This window comes from Solea senegalensis, linkage group LG1 (assembly GCF_019176455.1).
Source record: "Solea senegalensis isolate Sse05_10M linkage group LG1, IFAPA_SoseM_1, whole genome shotgun sequence".
NCBI classification, from domain to species: Eukaryota; Metazoa; Chordata; class Actinopteri; order Pleuronectiformes; family Soleidae; genus Solea; species Solea senegalensis.
In genome coordinates, this window is record NC_058021.1 from 30,115,306 (window position 1) to 30,135,492 (window position 20,187).

Genomic DNA, 20,187 nt, shown 5'->3' on the forward strand with positions numbered 1-20,187 from the left:
TTTCCGCTACGTCTTTCGAAGCCAGACAACTTTTAGATAATTCTTTTTACTTTCATTCCTTTCGTTCGCCAACGCCCTACGACAGTAAACATCTCGTCATTCGATCAAAAAAAAAACGCTATTTCTTTACAGTTACGCTAACATTAGCTAACTATGTACAAGTATGTTTAGCTGTAGTCGTAAGAGAGAACGAAGTCATCTACTCACAGCCACTAAAATAAAGGTGGTGTGAGGAGCTGTTTTTGTGAAGGATGCTAGATAGCTAGATACACAACGCTATAAAGAAATACAACATTTGAAAATAAAACTAACAAATTAAGAAATAGGATATACAGAATAATCTAATCACAGTGGATTTACACACACAGGCCACTTTATTAGGTACACATGTCTTTTTTGACTTTTCTCCAGCAGCAAAGGTAATTCAGTCTTTTTTGTAGTGAAATTAACATAATATTTTTCATACTCAAATATTAGACTGAATGGTTGTTTGTCTCTATGTGGGGCCCTGTGATGAACTGTCCAGGGTGTTCCCCCACCTATCACCCTATGTCAGCTGAGATTGGCACAGTGCCCCCCATGACCCTTCGGTGGAGGATAAAGCAGTAGATGATGTAGATAATGGATGGATGGATGGATGTTGCAGCAGATGTGCAAAAATAAATAATCCACAAAATGTAGTGCTGTAGGGGCCACTAGCATAGAAGTCAAAGAATTAATCAATGAAGATTGTGGATTCTTGTGCCTTAGCTTCTCCACCAACTTGACTTGTCTTTGACTTTGATGATTGGTGTATTGAAATACAGTTTAATCACAACTTCATTGCCCTGAATGAGACAGCAACAATCAGGTGTAATCCAAAAGACAATAATTAACCAAATAATCTTACATTCCTCTATAGAAGACCATATGTTGGGATATGAAGGCTGATATAGGAGGAGGATAAAGTGGCTGGTAAGTGTATAAAGTTACCAATAAGGTGCATAAGAATAATCGTCCACAGCCTAGTTTGGTGAAATTTTTAGTAGTTGTCATTCCTCTCCAGTCTGTCCAATCTCACAGGTGCAGGCATGTGCATCCAAAAAGGCTGAGAGCCTTTTACCACCCTAGGCTGCCACCATGGGCACCGCATCCTCTCTGGTCAGCCCAGGAGAAGTGATTGAGGATGGATATGGGGGTGAAGGTGGGGAAGCCTGTGAGATCCCAGTGGAGGTCAAGCCCAAAGCCCGACTCCTACGCAGCTCCTTTCGCAGAGGACCACGGGTGATCGGGGCCAGTTTCAAGTCCACGGGTTCAGTGGACCTGGAGTACGCTGCGGAGTACGAGAGACTCCGGAAGGAGTATGAAATCTTTCGTGTCAGCAAGAATAACGAAATATCATCCATGCAAAAGAAGGAAGCCAAACTGGATGAGGAGAACAAGAGGTTAAGAGCTGAACTGCAGGTGATTTAAAATAACTAGAAACTATATTATAACTTACAGGGTTTTTACATTTTTTGATGATGTGCAAATCTCTCTATGTGACAACAGGCTCTGCAGAAAACTTACCAGAAGATCCTTCGAGAAAAAGAGAGTGCTCTTGAGGCGAAGTACCAAGCTATGGAGAGGGCTGCTACTTTTGAACATGACAGAGACAAAGTGAAACGACAGTTTAAGGTAAACCACATGTGATGTGACTGTATTACTCTCTCTCTCTGGTGATTATGATTGCACTGGAAGCCCTAACTCTTTGGTTAAATGACCACCAGATTTTCCGTGAGACGAAAGAAAAGGAGATTCAGGATCTCCTCCGAGCCAAAAGGGACCTAGAGGCCAAACTGCAGCAGCTGCAGGCTCAGGGAATCCAAGTCTATGACCCGCATGATTCTGACTCAGATGACAACCAGACCACTGTTACCGGTAAGTGGTGCGATTACTTTGTTTTCAATCAATCTGTTCAGCAAACCAATTTCTGTTCAGAGACACTCCTTGTGTGCTTGTATTGCTTTACTCTATGTAAACATGTTTTTTCTACCGTATGTCTGTAGCTGCAGGAACACAGTGTGACTACTGGACTGGTGGTGCGCTGGGAAGTGAGCCCTCTATGGGCAGTATGATGCAGTTGCAGCAGACTTTCCGAGGACCAGAGTTTGCTCACAGTCTGATTGATGTGGAGGGACCGTTTGCAAATGTGAGCAGAGGTAAGATAAGTCAACTTTTTAAACTTTTTAAGTTGGGCAGAAGTAACCAAACACATGCCATGGTTATTACCACAGAAAAATACTTGTACTTTTATAGGCATGACCACTACCTGCAGTTTGCTTATATGTTTCACTTCTTCGTCAGATGACTGGGATGCTGCAGTAGCCACCTTACTTCAGGTCTCCCCTCACGTGCCCCAGGCCTTATGGAGTAACACAGTACGCTGCTACTTAATCTTTACTCAGGAGACCAAAGCTGAGTTGGATATCTTTATTAAGGTAAGTTAGACTGGCACTGTGATACATAGGAACTGTAAATACTGCATTTTCTTGGCATACAATTGATTTGTTTTTCCTGGACTTTGCATAAAACAACACAGGATGAGGACTTGTAGTATAAAACGTTAACCTTGTTTTTTGGTCTTCAGTGAATTACACACATAAGTTAATCTGTCTTTGTTGATAAACAGTGTTAGTTTTAGGCAAAATTCCAGATTTTCTGATTGCAGAAACACTCCTCTGTGTTACGGAAGATGTGTGAGGGTCTGGGCCATTTCTACCTGAACGTCTGCTTCCCAGAGGAAACTGCTGCCTCATATGTTGTGGAGCGCAAGCAGGAGCTTGAACGAAGCTCCGTGTGTGTGCTTCTCCTCAAATCTACTGTCTCCAGGTACACAAAAATGTCCCACACTTTCCTTAATAGGATGTCCCCCTGCAATGTAGCTTCCATTTATTCTATTGTTCGATTCTTTGTGTCATGTGCGAAATACATGTGCGTAGCTCTGCGGTGGAGGATTGTGAGGAGGCGTTTGTGAAGAATCCAGATGGTCATCCACTGGTACTCTACCTCAGAACTGACGAAGATCACAGTTTGACTGGACCCACCAGGCAACTGCTGGAAAGGGTCAATGCTGCGGACAAGGCTGGTAAAATCAAGGTGAGTAGCGTGCAGTGTGTATTAAATAAATGGAGGCAACACGGAAGAAATTCAGTATTCAAAGTCAGATAAAAGCTGAAATTGCCACAGTTCCTTTGCTCATAACTTTTAAACTTAGGTGGTGGATCACAGTGGATCCGCAGAAGATGGAGCTGACCTAATTCATGCTCAGCTAGAGAGAGTCATCAGACAGGTACAAAATAAAAAGTGACCCATTACTTCAGGTGATTTATGTTCACCTGTCATTGCCCCCACAGGCCGTTAAATTATAAATCTCACCCTCTCCTTCCAGGAGTTGCTGGGTCTTGAAGGAGCAGATGTGGAATCCAAGGACTCTGGGATAGAGGAGGGGCGTGAGGAAGACTCTGGAGATGTCCTGTGGGACCTGCACGATGAACAGGATCAGATTGAGTCCTATCAGCAAGCCTGTGGCAGCACCACCTCTCAGCTGGGTTTCCAGAGGGTAAGGGGAGTATACTTTTCTTTCAAATTGAATCATTTATGTATTAATTTCTCTGAGTTTGTGTGTTGTCTCCTCCACACACAGTATATAGATCGTTTGAATGACATGATCGCTGCTCCCCCTCCCACCCCTCCTCTGCTGGTGTCTGGTGGTCCAGGCTCAGGAAAATCTCTCCTGCTTTCCAAATGGTGAGCACATAATATTGATTCAGTTCAGCATTGTGTGTCATCTCACTGACGAATCTTCTCAAATATTTACTGTCTACTTATCTCTTTCAGGATTGAGCTGCAGCAGAAGCAGACGCCCAACACTTTGTTTCTGTATCATTTTGTTGGTCGTCCTCTTTCCACAAGTTCAGAGCCTGTTCTCATAATCAAACGCCTTACAGTCAAAGTAAGTCTTTGTAATTATTATTATTATTATTATTATTATTTGACAAACGGGGATTTTGCTCTGCTGTCATTAATTTATGTGTTGTATCTGCGGTCACGTAGCTGCTGCAGCATTTCTGGTCCATTTCCGGCTTGTCTATGGAACCCAGTAAGATCTTGGAGGAATTTCCCCGCTGGCTTGAAAGGCTTTCCGCACGTCACCAAGGAAACATCATCATCATCATCGACTCCATCGACCAAATACAAGTATGACACACGTCTATAACACCACATTTCACACTTATCTCAATTTCACCCAGAATAACAGAAAAATATAGAGTTGGTCTTTTTTTTATCCAGCAAGCGGAAAGGCACATGAAGTGGCTGATCGACCCCCTGCCTGTTAATGTGAGAGTGGTGGTGTCAGTCAATGTTGAGACGTGTCCTCAGGCTTGGAGGTAGGACCTCCTGCTGAAACCTAAATATACAGTGGATGTAAAAAGTGTACACACCCCTGTTAAAATGCAATAAAAAACAAACAAATCCATTGGGGGGGAAAAAGGTGCAATAAGCTGGTTGCATTAGTGTACACACTGTTAAACTATTACTTTGTTGAAGCACTTTTAATTACAGCATTCAGTCACACCTGCCGTTAATTAAAGAGACTCTGATTAAGTCCAAATTAAATTCAGCTGTGCTAGTAGGATTTTTCAGACTGTTAGGCAAAAGCCATGGTTGCAAGCATTGTTGAAAGGTATCAGTCAGAGGAAGGGTAGAAAAAAAATGGCATCAAAAAAGTGGAGGAAAATATGGGACAACAGTGACATCGGCAAGAACAGGACGTCCCTCCAAAATGGATGAAAATATATGATGAAAACTGGTCAGGGAAGCTGCCAAGAGACATATCGCAACACTGAAGGAGCTGCAGGAATTTCTGGCAAGTACTGTCTGTGTAGTACATGCGACAATAGCCCTGTACTCTCTATGTCTGTGGGGTACGTTTACAAGGTGGAAGCAAAAAAAACATCCAGACTCGGCTAAAATTTGCCAAAAAATACATCAACTCTCCCAAAATGTGTTATGGTTTGAAACCCAGGTTGAACTTTTTGGTCACAATTCCCTTTGCTTTTCTTCACCTGGAACTGGGAATTCTGAACGTCCTAAATACCAGTCACCTTTGGCCCAAAACTTTTAGATGTCTGCTAGAAAACTGAAAATGAAGAGGAATTTCACCATTTTAACATAATGGTGACCCCAATCATTTATCCAAATCAACAAAATAATGCCTTCACCAGAAGATATTTAAGTATGTACAGTGCCTTGAGATAATGTATGTTATGATTTGGCGCCATACAAGTAAAATTGAATTGAATTGAAGTGAATTGAAGTGAATTGAAGTGAATTGAAGTGAATTGAATTGAATTGAATTAAATCACTTAGAAAATCTGTGGGGGGACCTGAAGAGGGCTGTGCACAAGAGATTACCTCTCAATCTGACAGATTGCAAGCAAGAGTGGGCAAATATTGGCAAGTCGAGATGTGCCATGATGATAGACTCCGACCCAAGAAGATGGATAGCTGAAACCAGTTTGTTGACAATTCAATTGTACAGGTCATAGGTCACATTAAGGGTGGGAAAAGTTGTATTTATTTTAGTCTCATGTTTTTTTTTACATCACAAAAACCTGGTGTTTTTAACAGGGCGTGAGTACACTTTATGTCTCTACATGTTTTACTCTGGTTCCTGTTTGTTTATTCATTTTGTGTGCCCTAATACACATTTGTGATATGCTTATGCAGTATTTTTATTTGTAATCTAGTAAACCCGTCTTTTTCAGGTTGTGGCCCACGCTCCACTTAGACCCACTAAGTCCCAGAGAGGTTAGGAGTGTTGTCAATGCAGAATGTCAGACTATTGACTTCAAGCTTACCAAGGACCAGGTCAGGAATCTTCCCATTATTCCGTTTATGAATAATTTGAGAGATTTTTGTCTTCATGTATGTTTCTTAATGCAGAAAAATGTGTAATCTTTTGATTTTCTGAGAATGTGGTACTTTTTTTATTTTTGTCCCAGGAGAAGAAGCTGGAGAGGCACTGTCGCTCTGCGTCCACATGCAATGCCCTGTATGTCACACTCTTGGCAAGGATGATCATCAGGTTAGCCGGCACTGGTTTTCCAATTCTAAATACTGTATATTGATTATCACAGAGAAATGATCTTTCCACATACTTTATTTTCAATACTTCTTCAGGGAGAAGATAACTGTACAAGTGCTGAAATGTAGCCCTCGTAATTCTGATTAAGTGTGGCTCTGGATGAGATGTTGACTTGATTGTGTTGCATGTTTTGTTGTTGTTTAGCAGCTGGTCATGTTGGTCACAGGAGAAGAGCATGGAGCAGTTTCTGCAGTGTCCAGACACCATGTCACTCTACCGTCTGGCACTGAAGATGGCGTTGAGCTCCCTTAACAACGACAGAGAGCGACTTGTAATGAGAGAGGTGGCCTGTTTCAATACAAAATACCTATAATAAATGTGTCTAAACTTCTTATCTTTTTTAATGATGTATGAATTAGTTGACACAGAAAACACTAACTTTTACAGTATGTGCTTTTGTTTCAGATACTGTGCCTTGTATGTGCAAGCCATAATGGAGTGAGTGAATCTGAGGTCCTGGACCTTTTCCCAGAGCTTGAGGTACCTGTCCTGTCCTCTATGCTGTACCACCTGAACAGACTCTGCATTGTAACTCTCCGTTGCGGGCTTGTCAGGTTCCAACACCTGCAGGTAATTGTATCATCATTAAAGAAAAAAAAAATGCATGAAAGAAGAATATTGATTTGATGCTAAACATAAAACAGCTTTTGAGGTTTTTGTGTCTTTCTGTGAATGTCTTTCAGGCTTGGGAAGCTGTGAGGTTGGAGTTCCTTGGTGGAGGAAGCAGCTCTGCTACTTATAGAGAGAAACTTATCCATTATTTCAGCCAACAACTCAGGTGCTGCAGAGTGGCTAAATAGTCCTCCTGCAACAAATTCCCCATGTCACCTAAGCTGACTGACATTTACTGTGTTTATGTATGCGTGTACAGCCAGGACTGTGTGACGTGGCGTGTTGCAGACGAACTTCCCTGGTTGCTCCAACAGCAAGAGGACAGGACGAATCTTCAGCTCAGCCTTTTGAACCTGTTTGTGTCCCAAAATCTCTACAAGAGGTGCTAAACACACAGACATCACAAGGCTTTGCACATTATTTGTTCAGTCATTGTTTTACATGTGTGTATGTTTTCATTTTCCAGGGGTCATTTCTCTGAGCTGCTGGCCTATTGGCAGTACGTAGGTAAAGACAAAAGCTGCATGGCCAGTGAGTACTTTGACTCTCTGAAACACTATGAGAAAAGCTGTGAGAGTGAAGAGAGCATGACCAAGTTGGCCAACCTGTATGAGACCTTGGGACGTTTCCTCAAAGACCTGGGTCTTCCAAGTCAGGTAGATATTGTACTTTTTTGTAAACACTTTCCTTTTGACTAATTACAGGAACTAATGTTGAGTGAGTTTGCATTTGCTTACACATCCAGAATAAGTGGCTTGTGTCTGCTTGTCCAGGCTGTAGCCCCTTTACAAAGGTCCCTTGAAATCAGGGAGACGGCCCTGGATCCGGACCATCCCAGCGTGGCCCGCTCCCTACACCAGCTGGCCGGGGTTTATGTGCAGTGGAAGAAGTACGGCAACGCTGAGCAGCTGTATAAGCAGGCCATGGAGATAAGTGAGAACGCCTATGGTGCCGAGCACGCCAGTGTGGCACGAGAGCTGGAGTCCCTCGCCATGCTCTATCAGAAACAAAATAAGTAAATTACTTTTTATTGTTGTTCCTATAGTAAAGTTTATTGGTTGTTTTTAGCAGAACATTGTTTTTGCATACAGGCATCCCGCCTGTGTGGAAGATCTTGGCACCTTTTTTATTTAAAAGTAAAAGTCAGACACTCAACATTGCTCAAGATGCATGCTTAATGACTCGCACCTGGTACTAAATCAGGTATGAACAAGCAGAGAGACTCCGCAAGAGGTCGGTGAAGATTCGTCAGAAAACTGCTCGCCAGAAAGGGCATATGGTGAGCGTATTTCTCTGGTACCCACACATGAGGTCATCGTCACCTTCTCAGGCTCGTTACATGTGTTTTTTCCTCACCTCTTCAGTATGGCTTCACTTTGTTGCGACGCAAAACTCTGCAGCTGGAAGAGCTGACGCTGGGGAAAGACTCTGCAGACTGTGCCAAGACCCTGAATGAGCTGGGGGTCCTGTACTACCTCCAGAAAAACCTGGAGTAAGGCACACATTCACAGTTCCAAACTAAGTCAATTTGCACTCAACCCGTTTGTTAAAAGGCTTGTTTGTGTCTCTGTCTTTGTTCTCACCAGTGCAGCCAAGGTGTTTTTGACCCGCTCCCTGGAGATGCGTCAGCGAGTCCTCGGTCCTGATCACCCAGACTGTGCTCAGTCTCTCAACAACTTGGCCGCACTACACACTGAGAGGAGGGAGTACGAGACTGCCGAGGACATGTATGAGAGGGCGCTGGACATTCGCAAGAAGGCCCTATCTCCAGACCACCCTTCGCTGGCGTACACACTCAAGCACCTGGCCATGCTGTATAAACGCAGAGTGAGACACACGCGCCTGTGCTTGCTGTAGGGCTGCATGACTTGGTGGAAAATATTGACTTGCATTATTGGAACCTAATTTTCTTTGCCAATAGGGTTTCACGTTGCAATTTTGAGCAGGAGTCTGATGTAATGATGTGTTTTGTACAGGGAAGGCTGGAGAAGGCTGTGCCACTGTATGAGCTGTCCCTAGAAATAAGGGAAAAGAGTTTTGGGCCCAAACATCCCAGTGTGGCCACAGCACTGGTCAACTTGGCTGTAATATACTGCCAAATGGTGAGACATGCATTGTTTTTTTTGTAGGATTATGAACCGTGTATCTGTAATTTAAGTTGTCACTGAATATGAATTTTGGTCTTCTGTAGAAGAAACACAGTGAAGCTTTACCTTTGTATGAACGAGCGCTGAAAGTGTATGAGGACAGTTTAGGACGCTCACATCCACGAGTTGGAGAGACCCTTAAAAATCTGGCTGTGCTTAGGTGAGTGGCATTTGGTTTATTAAAAAAAAGAAGTAGCACCCTTTTTTAATTTTACATTGAATAACTTGTAATATTTTTATGTTGTGATTCTCTGACTTTTAAATAGCTATGAAAAGGGTGACTTTGAAAGAGCAGCGGAGCTTTACAAGCGGGCGATGGAGATTAAAGAGGCGGAGCCATCGCTTGTATGTGGAAATGCACCGTCCCGCCATTCCTCCAGTGGGGATACGTTTAGTCTCAGGGGACCTGCTCCTCCCCCACATGCCCCAAGGTGACTGCGTTTAGCCACTAATACTCCAGTAAGTGTTTTATTTTTAACAGGAGTCACATCTATGTACAAACACATGGCTTCGTGAGGAGGGGACCATCCTGGTCATCCAACTCTGTTGTCTGGATGGTGAATTCTCAGTATTAATCTGTGAAACCTGTATTTGAAAACAAGTATTATTTATAAAACAATCATGTGGAAGTGACTTTGGGACTCAGGTTTACACAATTGTAAAATTAGACTCACTTTCTTTCTTACAAATTAATTCATGGCTCAAAATCAATTCAGCCAAGTTCTGCACTTAGTCTAGACACACTTCCTGCTGTACAGTGGATATTTGTTTTGTTTATACAAAAAATAACATTGGAAATGTGATTCTTGTACTTTTCCTAAGGACGCACCAGATGAACCATCAGTCCTTGCCTTATCTCATTATGATCATGACAATATTTTTTAATATTAACTGGTGGGTCTCTAAGACCTCTAGCACTTTTTTCAAGTCTATATTCTGGACATTCTGATTCAAAAACATAAGCTGCTGTTTCTTAAGTCAAACAATGCCATTTTTATGTTACCTTAGTGTTTACCTGATAGTATTAATCGTGTATTTTTAAAGGGAAAATATAGAGCCTCAGACACCAGAGCAACCTTAGCCAACACTAAATGGACATATGTATTCCTGTCGCTGCAGGATTTTAAGGGAATTGCCAAAAACACAATGGTGCCAAATAAATGTCCATATTTTTTTAAGTACAATAAAATGAATGTTCATGGAGCCAAAAGGAACACAATGTAACAAGTTTCTGTCATTGTTAAATGTAATTTGGGTTATCGTATGTCTTTTTTTAATTCATATATGCATGCATTAATGTCACCAAATATGTCCAAGAAAACAAACACAATATCATGAAGATTGCGTTCCATCCAATAAATACTTTATTGAGAAAAATTACATTAGTACTGTTGTAGTAGCAGATGTTTTCTTAAAGCGGAGTGACAGGGCACGTAACTGTACATCCACTAACCAAAAATGCAGAAAATACAATGATTTTAATGTACTAACAAAGATATAACTCTTGTGGACTTTGAATTTGTGACTTTTCTGTACTGTACACACAAAAGCTTGTGACACAATGAAATGCAAAGACATTTTTATGGTTTCTACAATAATGCCATCAGCGTTACTTTCATGCATTCCTCATTTGTAGCCGTTAGAAGGAATTAATTCTGCCTTTTTTGGCCCCTAGCAGCCACCATTACAATTATTTTCTAAAGGAAGCGATGAAAATGCATATGAGGAAAAGGCTTTTTTATGTGAATAGTAGAAATTCATCGTCTATAACTTTCTCATCTGAGCCATCAGGTCTTCTAAACTCTGCTCCGTCTCTTCCACCATATCTCCACTTGCTGTGTTCTGGTTCAAACAAGAGAAAGCAATCATTTTCTTTATAGTTAAGTTGTAAAAATTAAACCTCAACATAAAATCAACCGCATACTACTTTTGAGAGCATCAAAATTTCTGCCAACCAAGCAGTGGTTTCATTTTACATTAGCGTGGTATAAATTATTTTATAAAATATTATTATTAAAACAAATGCAAACATTTAAAACCAGATAATCCTAAAAATCCTTGTCTTAAACAATACTAACCTCAGCAGGAATGGTGTAGGCCACAGTGATGCCTTCTGGTAGGTCGGGTACAGTGCCTGTAGCAGCCTTTAACTCTGCATCAGTCACCTCAGATACTAGTTCAATCCCTGCACAGCACAATAAGGGTAAATACACATTGGATATAATGTAACTGGTTACACAATTAAAAACAGTTTAGAACTGTTACGTTTTTTCACTCACCCCACTCATTGTCCTCATGTACAACAACCTCCTCTTCCACTACGACTTCCACCTTCGGTCGCTCCGCTTCTTTCTTCTGAAGAGGAAAAATTACACATGTGGCTGCAATTAATTACGTGTTCTTACTGGCTCAGTATCCTTAACTGCAGTACTTGACAAGTGCACCTTGTATTCCTCCTGTTGCCTCCTGCAGTAACGGTCGTTACACTGGGGGTTGGCTTTCATGGCCATGGTGGGAAAGAAGTCCTGCATGGCATTGTAGCCAAGGTAATGACTGACGGTACCGAACTTCAACAGATACCTATGAGCCAAAATATAAACGTTACACCTTTTGAATGCACTTCTTTAAATTTTGTTTGATTATTAATAAAATGTTCTTACTTGAGGACGTTTTGGACCAGGATTCCTGCGACCACACCCATGGTTGTTGGTAAGCTGGCAGCACACACACCCTCTCTCTTTAAGGTCTTCTCATCAATGTTAGCTGCTACCACCAAGGGGGGAGCACACTGACAGAGGATTTGCGTGTTAAAAACTATGATACAACTTTAGGTCCAGTGTGTGTTATTTGCATAAGTGCACAAGTATAATCACTTTAAAATATTTGGCTTTGTATAAAGCCAAACATTATATATAATTTAACATTTGAAATGGGTACTTGCTACACAAACTGTGTTTGTGATGGTTTTGTGGACATACAGCAAAGCAGGCAGTCTCTCCAGGAATGATGAGCTGGATGTGTCCTGATACTGCGTTCTCACTGACCCCAGACTCCATCCAGATCTGACCTAGTTCATTACATGCCTGAGACAAACAGGTTAATGTTATTAATAAAAAATAAAATAAAACAAGTTTGAGCACAGTATAGAAATACAAATTTAACAGTGATACATACAGTATTGATGGCCATTCTGGCCTCAAAGTTGTCCACGCAGCTCAGGATCAAATCCACTGGTGTCCCTTCTTCCAACCCTCCATGACTGAGCATACACAGAATAATATTATGAAGGCCTGAGGAGGACATGGTGCTAAGACTATAGTACCACAGGATTATTAAGGCCCACCTGATTCGATCCATAAAATGTGTGAAATTTTCCATGGTGGTGATGTTGTAGTTGTGAGTCTCAAATGACACATCCGGGTTGATGTTTCTGTTTGGAAAATTGAGGGACTTGTGAGTAAAGAAAAATTCAATGTCTCCTCTTCTGTGACAGTGGTAGCATACTATCAACTACAGGATTTACCTGAGCGTGTGTTCTGCTGCTTCTACTTTGCTGAGGCCTGCCTGGTGAGGCTGGAAGAACAGTCTGTTCATATTTGCCAACTCTACTTTATCATAGTCAAAGAGAAGCAGCTGTGACGGCAGAGGACGACATTAAGTGAAGGTAAGCACACATAGAGACAAACTGGTGAATGAACTTAATGCATATACAGTACGTACTGGTGAAGTGGATGGAATAATTAAACGACTCTTATTACCTTACCAATGCCACATCTAGTGAGCATTTCAGCCGTCACACTGCCAACTCCACCAACACCAACAACAGCTACTGTGAATGTCCGGATTTTCTGTTAAATGTATACATATTTAATTATATTTTGTTTAGTTATAAAGGCCAGTATTTTTCCACTCAACAGTTTTGTACACATGTACTTAATAATGGACTTTATTTGAATACATTTAATATTGTTGGGACATTGTCCATACCTGTATTACTGTATTTCCTTTTTTAAAGTAATATCGTTCGATAGCATAAAAGAATAAGGCATTACACATGTTCACTTGTCGATATTCTATTACTGCTGCAAAAAAATGGCAAATACGAAAAGGTGGCACATGATTATTGCACTGATGTATGGCAACAGAGAATCATATCCTTGCATACCTCATAATCATCCACGATGCCCATTCTCTTTAAAGCCATTAGACGACTGCGAAGAAAACATACTGTAGTTGAAATGAAGGTTCTGCCTCCATGTGTGTTGCTGAATGACTCACTAAGGCGTAGCCTCTCAGTGCCGTGGGCAGAGCATTGACTAAATCTGGCAAACTATGATACCAATAATAATAATAATAATAATAATGTAAAATGTCACCTGTATGGGTTGGAATCGACAACTTCCGCGCTCATTTTGTCAATTTTGGGTCTGTGAAGAGCATCCTCCATGGCGCACTGCTTCTGCTTACACTTTATCAATTCATTTTCCAGCTCTCTCACCCGCAGCTTCAGTTCCTCTACTGTCGTCATCTTTAAAAACAAAACCCGCTAATAAACGCCGTCAAATAAATGTAGAAAAGTGAGCGAAAGAGGACAGCAGACGCGTTTGAATAGGTACAGAAAGTACACGTCTTCACAACTCAAATCAGCTGTCAAGATGTGTGCTCCCAAAAACAACGTCCGTGCAGAAAACGACTACTGATACCCCAAAAGGTTCCTACATCGTTAGATGATTTTTTTTTTTGTTTAAAGTGCTGTTTTTGTGTGTCGTTTTATTATTATTATTTTTATTATTATAATTATTATTATTATTACATATACGATTTAAAAGTGAGTAATAACTGTAAGGTTCGATTATTCTAATTATTTTAATGACGTTACAGGAGTGTGCACCCGTAAACCGTCCGATGACCAACAGCACTTAGACGTCAACTCCACACACGACAACGGTGTACCTGTACTCATCGATCAACCTGAGTTATGGACGAAATGACAACTTCTGTGCGACCACAACACAAGTTTGATGTTGACAGACTTCAAAGATATTTGTCTGGCTTGACAAACAATAGCGCACTGGCTGTAAGTCAGTACAGGTAAGACAGACACAAAGCGTTGGTTTGTGACTTTAACAAGTGGACTTTGCTATCGTATGACGTGATTCGGAAAATAACTTCGGCGTCGTTGCCAACGTGCTATTGTCTTTCCAGTGCGGGTCAGTCAAACCCAACCTTTCTAATACAGACACCCACCAAAAGTTATGTCCTCAGGAAGAAACCACCCGGCAAGCTGCTGCCAGGGGCTCACAAGGTAAAGTTTGCTTTTTATGAATAAAAGCTACAACAACAAAAACTTGCTTGCAGCACCATTGTATGTTGTTGCCACCCACCTCTCCACCAGTGACGTGAAGCCAAATGTGGGAAGAAGAAGGCATTCACATGCATTCAAAGACATTCAAAAATTGTTTAGTCATTTCTAAAACTGTCTGTAGATTGCTGTGCCCTCAAAGTGTCAGGAAGGGCATTCCACAGACGTGGGGCAGCAGCACTGTATATGAAATCTCTTGATGCAGACCTCAAGTAGCTTTCGTCTCTCCTCCACCAGGTGGCTCTCTTACCAGGGCTTTACACAGAACTGCGTTAAAAGCCCTTCAATATAAATTGCAGAGCACATTTAACTTTTTCAATTTAGGATCAAATATTGTGATTAATTAATCAAAAAACATCCTCCACACACTTTCTGCAGCACATTTAAAGTGAATGTATAGTTTATATACAGCATTCGGTCGAGGAAACTGCATTCAAAACTTACAATTGAACGAGTGATTGTTACAGTGTCTGTGGTATTTAGGCACAGTGGTTCATGCAGTGATTTTTGTTTGCAGGTGGACAGAGAGTATCGGGTACAAAAGGCGCTGTTTTCTGTGGGATTCCCTGTGCCTCAGCCTCTGCTACATTGTTCTGATGCACAGGTCATTGGAACAGAATTCTACTTGATGGAGCATGTGAAGGTAAATTTGTGAACCCAGCATGAAGTTTTCTTTGACCTCTGCTCTGTACTCACAACCAACCAAGCCACTAAATATGTAGTTTGCTCTAATTTGCCACTATAGACCAAACATTTAATTCCTTGCAAACTCATCTCGTTGCAATATTGCAATTTCAATTCAATTTTACAATTAATTAACTGCCTAATGCCTAATGCATTTTGAGTGATTTGATTTGGAATTACCGATATTTGAAATATGTTATTATTTATCCCTCTCTCTTGACCAGGGTCGCGTATTTAGGGATCTTCGCCTCCCTGGAATGAGTCCTGCAGAGAGAACGGCCATGTATGTGGCTGCAGTGGAAGTGTTGGCAAAACTACACTCGCTGGACCTGCGATCACTGAACCTTGAAAGATATGGGAAGGGACCAGGCTACTGCAAGAGACAGGTGAGCAAACGCAGTGTGCCAAATACATCAAATAACTTTATACATCTAATCCGTAAAAAAATGGTAACATTATTTTTTTTTTTAATTTAATTAAGGTGTCCACCTGGATGACGCAGTACACTGCTGCAGCCCACAGAGACATTCCAGCCATGAATCAACTGTCTGATTGGTTGATGCAAAATTTGCCAGCCAATGACAATGAGGTCACACTCGTCCATGGAGATTTCCGAGTGGATAATTTAATATTCCATCCAACAGAGGTGCAGTTTCACAGCTACCCTGACCACTTTGCTACATTTAACAGTTAAGATTTAACAAATTGTGTTTGCTGTCATTAGGCACGTGTGATAGCAGTGTTGGACTGGGAGCTGTCTACCACTGGGCAGCCCCTCGCAGACTTGGCCTATTACCTAATGCCTCACTTTTGGCCCAGAAGCCTAAACATTGTCGAAACAATGGGCAGCTTAAAGGATGTAGACGGTAATCAAAATGAAGATCAAAGAAGTCAAGCAGGATTATCATATCTTTTTAAACATACATGTGTCTCTCCATCTACTGAGTAGGGATTCCAACTGTGGATAATCTGATCTCCATTTACTGCCGGTGCCGTGGGATCCCATTTGCTCTGCCACAGTTGAATTTCTACCTGGCCCTGTCTGTCTTTAAAATGGCAGGTATTGCTCAGGTGAGTCGCGGGTGAGGAAAAAGTCACATATTTGCATTTGAGAATAATGCTTTGAAGCTGTAAATATAATTTATAGTTGGTATACTTGAGAGAGCACGAAGGAAACATGACAATTGCTCACTCTTTATATTAACCCTTTCTTTTTTTTTTTTGGCATCAGGGAATCTATGCTCGCCACCTTCTGGGTAATGCTAGTGCTCCCAATGCAGCAAAGTTTGGCCAGTGTGTGGAGCCCTTGGCGAACCTTGCCTTGCAGCTTGCAAAGGGGTTGGTTTCAATTTGACACAGTGGTAAATTCAGTTGTTGCAGGACAATACAGATTGATTCCACCTGCTGATTTAAATGAATCCACCAGTATCCAGCTGCTGCTTCCAGTAATCCCTATTGGCTTTTTTATGTGTGGGTTGTTTTTCCTGCCAGACCGCTCACAGGTCCAACAGGGGACAAGCTCTTCCTCCAGACAGCGAAAGGTCATACTGTTCTCCAGCAAGTCAAAGACTTCATGAGACAACATGTCCTTCCGGCTCAAGAGGTCAGTGCCAAATGCTATCAGGAACAGAAGAGATATTCCATTTGCTTTTATATTGTGCATGAATTTGACAGAACACTGAGGCTCGTTCATGCAATCAGGTCTGATTCATTAAAGCAGGAAAACAGTGAGTCTGTTGATTATAGTGTTGTTCACGGAATCATTATCATAGTGTTCTTAATGAAAAGCAGGGGTATCGTTACAAAGCTTTTATTTGTGTGCAAACATAAGAAAAACCCCAGTAAGAGAGGACTGCAGATTCTGTTTTGTTGAAGTAGCTCAACAAATATCTGATTAAAACTTTGGTCAGGTGAAGATTTATCTTGTGTGGCAGGTTCTTGCTGATTAAAACCATGCCTGGTTAAGCACAGAGTTGATATACAATGGGTTCATAGGTTTACTGTGACCTTTAATGACCAATCCACCAGGTGATTTATCTTTCACAGGAAGTTGCAGAGTACTACTCCAAACACGCTCAGTCTTCACAGAGGTGGCACACACCACAAATAATACAGGATTTAAAGGTATGTAAGAAATTCTGTTATATTTGGAAACCATACTTTTTTTTTCTTTCTTTTTAACATAAACATTGCATGAATAGCTCAAGGGCACGATGTGTTTTCAACCCTGTCTAAACACTGCACACCCCTTCTGAGTCAGCCACACATGCAACAATCCATCAAACTGGTGTTAATTAAACAAAGACTGTTTTTTAATGAATGTTTACGTTTGTTCCAAATGCTTGAGCTCTGCTTGTCATTAATAGATTGAATGAGGTGATCAGTCTGTGCACACAGATGCTCTCAGTGTGACCGCATGTATCTGTTTCCCGTCTTGTTCCAGGTGAAAGCCAGAGAGGCAGGGCTGTGGAACCTATTCCTGCCTGCAGTCAGTGGCCTCAGTCAGTTGGACTATGCCTACATTGCAGAGGAAACTGGTCGCTGTGTCTTTGCCCCTGAAGTCTTCAACTGCCAGGCTCCTGGTAATAACGTCTGCATGGTGTCAGGAGGACAATTTAGAAGCCTTAAGCATGCTGTTTGTAACATAAAATGACCATGACCCTCTCTCATACACTCCTTATCATGTAATAATTATCCACTGCTGCTCTAAAGCAGAGACACTTTTAATTTCAATCTCTGCCTGTTGCAGAAACACTAAAATTAACCAAGTTAAATATTCATGAAAATAAAACAAACTGTATATCACCTTTTGAATACTGTACATGCTATATTCTGTTGTTCTGGACTATGTATACATGTATGCTTTTTGTAGTCTGAATGAAAACCTTTTAGTTATTTGTCAGATGAGCTAAAGGTGTGTGACTAACATCCTTGAGAGTATTATTTTCCATATTTATTTCATTTTACCGTGCAGACACGGGGAATATGGAGGTGCTGCACATGTTTGGCAATGAGGAACAGAAAAGGAAGTGGCTGGATCCCCTTCTCCGAGGCGAGATCCGCTCCTGTTTCTGCATGACAGGTATTTCCATTACCGTGTGTGTCTGTATCATATAAAGATGTGAGTTCCGTCTCATGTGGTGACTGTGCTCTATTGTCTATTGTAGCGTGTAAGGACACAGACCCCAGAGAACTGGTTGTATCCCCCGGGGCCAATTTCAGAAATTGTAATAATCAAAAGCAGCAGAAAAGGTCCAAGTAAATTAAAATGGCATTGTTTCCACCATCAAAGTACAGCAGTAAATCATTTGTAAACTGTAGCAGAGTGAATTGTGGGCTGTGGTAAATGCTGAATGAAAATTGGTTGAAAACACTCTGGAAAAGGCCAAAGTAATGAAATAATGAACTTTTTACAAGGACTGATAAATAACTTTTGTTTGTTCAGAAGTTTTATAATGTTGCTGGATCTCAGTTTGCTCCATACATGAAGGAGTGTGGGACACAACTGTTCAATAGATAATTGGAATACGAAAGAAAACCATAGTCACTAGAATCAGTAGATGAGTAATGAAAGCAATGTTAAAAGTCGAACTTAAGACATTACATTTTTACATTTTTACATTTTGCTGACATGACTCTTTTGTCCAGTTACTAGGACGCCTACTGCAAAAGTTCAGCCCTCAGAATTGTTCTGTCAAACATCCTAGCAAAGGTTCTTGTCCCTAAATGGACCAGGTCTTCTACAGAATCTGTCAACGGCTTGTTTCCAAACTTTAAACTGCCAACACGAGCTCACTATGACTAATATTTCCCTGTTTTTCCCAAATTTGCTTTCCACTCTGCCTGGATACCGTGACATGCCAGAGGTGATTATAGTGGGTGTAAACCTCCCCACAGCTTTCTCAAACACAAATGGAGGGTTTTTTTTGTCTGGTTTATTTACTACACTCCAAGGAATATAAATCTCCATCCTGTGCTAATTAATAATCCTGGTGTCTGGCCAGAATCCAGAGTTCTGATTTGTGGAAAAGTGTTAAAACTGACCTGTAATCCTTCCACCAGAGCCTGATGTGGCCTCCAGTGATGCAACCAACATGGAGTGCACCCTTCAGAGGGATGAAGACAACTATATCATCAATGGAAAGAAATGGTGGAGCAGTGGTATGTGCGTTTCTATTTCTATTTAATACCAATATGAAAAGTGAACCCAAGTCTCAATAAAAAAGCCATTATGTCTGCCTCTCTTGTTTTAGAGCATTTTGTGGGGCAAACTAATGCAGTATTTTAAACTGTAAACTTGGGAAAAGAAGAAACATTACTGTAAGTTCCTTTTCTCAGAAAGGGACAGGTTTATATGTAATTTAAGATGTTATTGTAACATATCCTTACAGTTGAGAGAAATGCTTACCCAAACCGCTTTTATATGGACAACAAGAAAGTGTAGATGCCTTTTGCAGTAAACGGTATATAATAAAACAACTTTACTGTGATGGTGTTTGTTCTATGGACATAAGGGTAACCTCTGAGTCATGTCCTCTGATTCTAGTGAAGTTTAGTCTTTGCTGACTGGTCCCATAAAGAAGTTTGTTTTATATTATTTGTAACTTGTCAAAGTGACACAACTTTAATGGAGGAGCACTCCATTGTTAAATGAAGCCTTAAAATTATTAAGAGTTTGGTTTACAGTTATTGCTTCAATATCCAAAGTTCTTTTTAGTGGTTTTTAACATATTCTTGGCACACCTATCTGGTCACTTTGAATCAAAAGATGTTCCAGATGTTTTTTCTGACACATATGGTTTGAGCTTTTAACTCCCTCTTTAATGGAGAACAGTGGTCTGTGTGATTTTTTTCCACCCAAATCTGCCCAGCATTTTTTCCTGTCATTAAAAACCTACACCACTATGGTTTCCCCCAAAAAACGAGCAGAATTTCCCCTTTCAAAGTAATGTCTTCATGACATGCACAGTCACACATACAGACTGTTGTTTTTCAGTCTAATTTCTGAACTATTTTCTCTCTTTCTTGGAAGTGACTTTTCTGTCATTAGGAAAAAAAATCTTCTATGTGTTGTGTGAATGCTTTTCTCCACTATGAATACATCTGTTAGGGAGGTGTGTTGATGTGTCGTTGGCTTTTTACTGTGACCTGTGGCTGCCATATTCTTCTGCAGTGGAAGATGGACAGCCTTGTGCAGTGAGTCATGATAATCG

General features: G+C 41.0%; 2 protein-coding genes across 7 annotated transcripts in view; one reads left to right on the top strand and one right to left on the bottom strand.

Annotated features, from left to right (window-relative positions):
• The window catches only part of nphp3 (nephronophthisis 3), a 31,664-nt gene that overhangs the window by 79 nt on the left and 11,398 nt on the right, over nt 1-20,187 (top strand). For 2 of the 6 annotated variants that reach the window (XM_044046645.1, XM_044046653.1), the window contains exons 2-29: nt 902-954; nt 1,046-1,443; nt 1,531-1,656; nt 1,749-1,899; nt 2,028-2,180; nt 2,326-2,459; nt 2,690-2,850; nt 2,961-3,117; nt 3,236-3,310; nt 3,410-3,580; nt 3,665-3,768; nt 3,859-3,973; nt 4,075-4,218; nt 4,312-4,409; nt 5,790-5,892; nt 6,027-6,109; nt 6,314-6,452; nt 6,575-6,739; nt 6,853-6,947; nt 7,041-7,163; nt 7,248-7,437; nt 7,555-7,796; nt 7,985-8,060; nt 8,146-8,273; nt 8,368-8,608; nt 8,758-8,883; nt 8,973-9,088; nt 9,195-10,308. In XM_044046645.1, coding sequence (XP_043902580.1) covers nt 1,120-1,443; nt 1,531-1,656; nt 1,749-1,899; nt 2,028-2,180; nt 2,326-2,459; nt 2,690-2,850; nt 2,961-3,117; nt 3,236-3,310; nt 3,410-3,580; nt 3,665-3,768; nt 3,859-3,973; nt 4,075-4,218; nt 4,312-4,409; nt 5,790-5,892; nt 6,027-6,109; nt 6,314-6,452; nt 6,575-6,739; nt 6,853-6,947; nt 7,041-7,163; nt 7,248-7,437; nt 7,555-7,796; nt 7,985-8,060; nt 8,146-8,273; nt 8,368-8,608; nt 8,758-8,883; nt 8,973-9,088; nt 9,195-9,363 — 3,909 coding nt within the window. In that variant the 5' untranslated portion in view covers nt 902-954; nt 1,046-1,119 and the 3' untranslated portion in view covers nt 9,364-10,308. Of the gene's footprint in view, nt 1-901; nt 955-1,028; nt 1,444-1,530; nt 1,657-1,748; nt 1,900-2,027; nt 2,181-2,325; nt 2,460-2,689; nt 2,851-2,960; nt 3,118-3,235; nt 3,311-3,409; nt 3,581-3,664; nt 3,769-3,858; nt 3,974-4,074; nt 4,219-4,311; nt 4,410-5,789; nt 5,893-6,026; nt 6,110-6,313; nt 6,453-6,574; nt 6,740-6,852; nt 6,948-7,040; nt 7,164-7,247; nt 7,438-7,554; nt 7,797-7,984; nt 8,061-8,145; nt 8,274-8,367; nt 8,609-8,757; nt 8,884-8,972; nt 9,089-9,194; nt 10,309-13,817; nt 14,020-14,133; nt 14,234-14,807; nt 14,934-15,198; nt 15,361-15,455; nt 15,621-15,698; nt 15,841-15,923; nt 16,046-16,205; nt 16,313-16,465; nt 16,578-17,020; nt 17,099-17,417; nt 17,557-17,948; nt 18,057-19,036; nt 19,136-20,187 lie in introns of those variants that run through there. The other 4 variants (XM_044046681.1, XM_044046660.1, XM_044046668.1 and 1 more) reach the window with 4 other exon arrangements.
• Nucleotides 10,270-13,609, bottom strand: uba5 (ubiquitin-like modifier activating enzyme 5). Its single transcript, XM_044046689.1, has 12 exons — nt 13,305-13,609; nt 13,094-13,139; nt 12,687-12,776; nt 12,452-12,561; nt 12,272-12,358; nt 12,103-12,187; nt 11,907-12,011; nt 11,589-11,716; nt 11,373-11,508; nt 11,208-11,283; nt 11,007-11,113; nt 10,270-10,770 (listed from the first exon to the last, which is right to left on the bottom strand). The coding sequence occupies exons 1-12, from the start codon at nt 13,454-13,456 to the stop codon at nt 10,693-10,695; spliced, it is 1,200 nt and encodes a 399-aa protein (XP_043902624.1). The 5' UTR covers nt 13,457-13,609; the 3' UTR covers nt 10,270-10,692.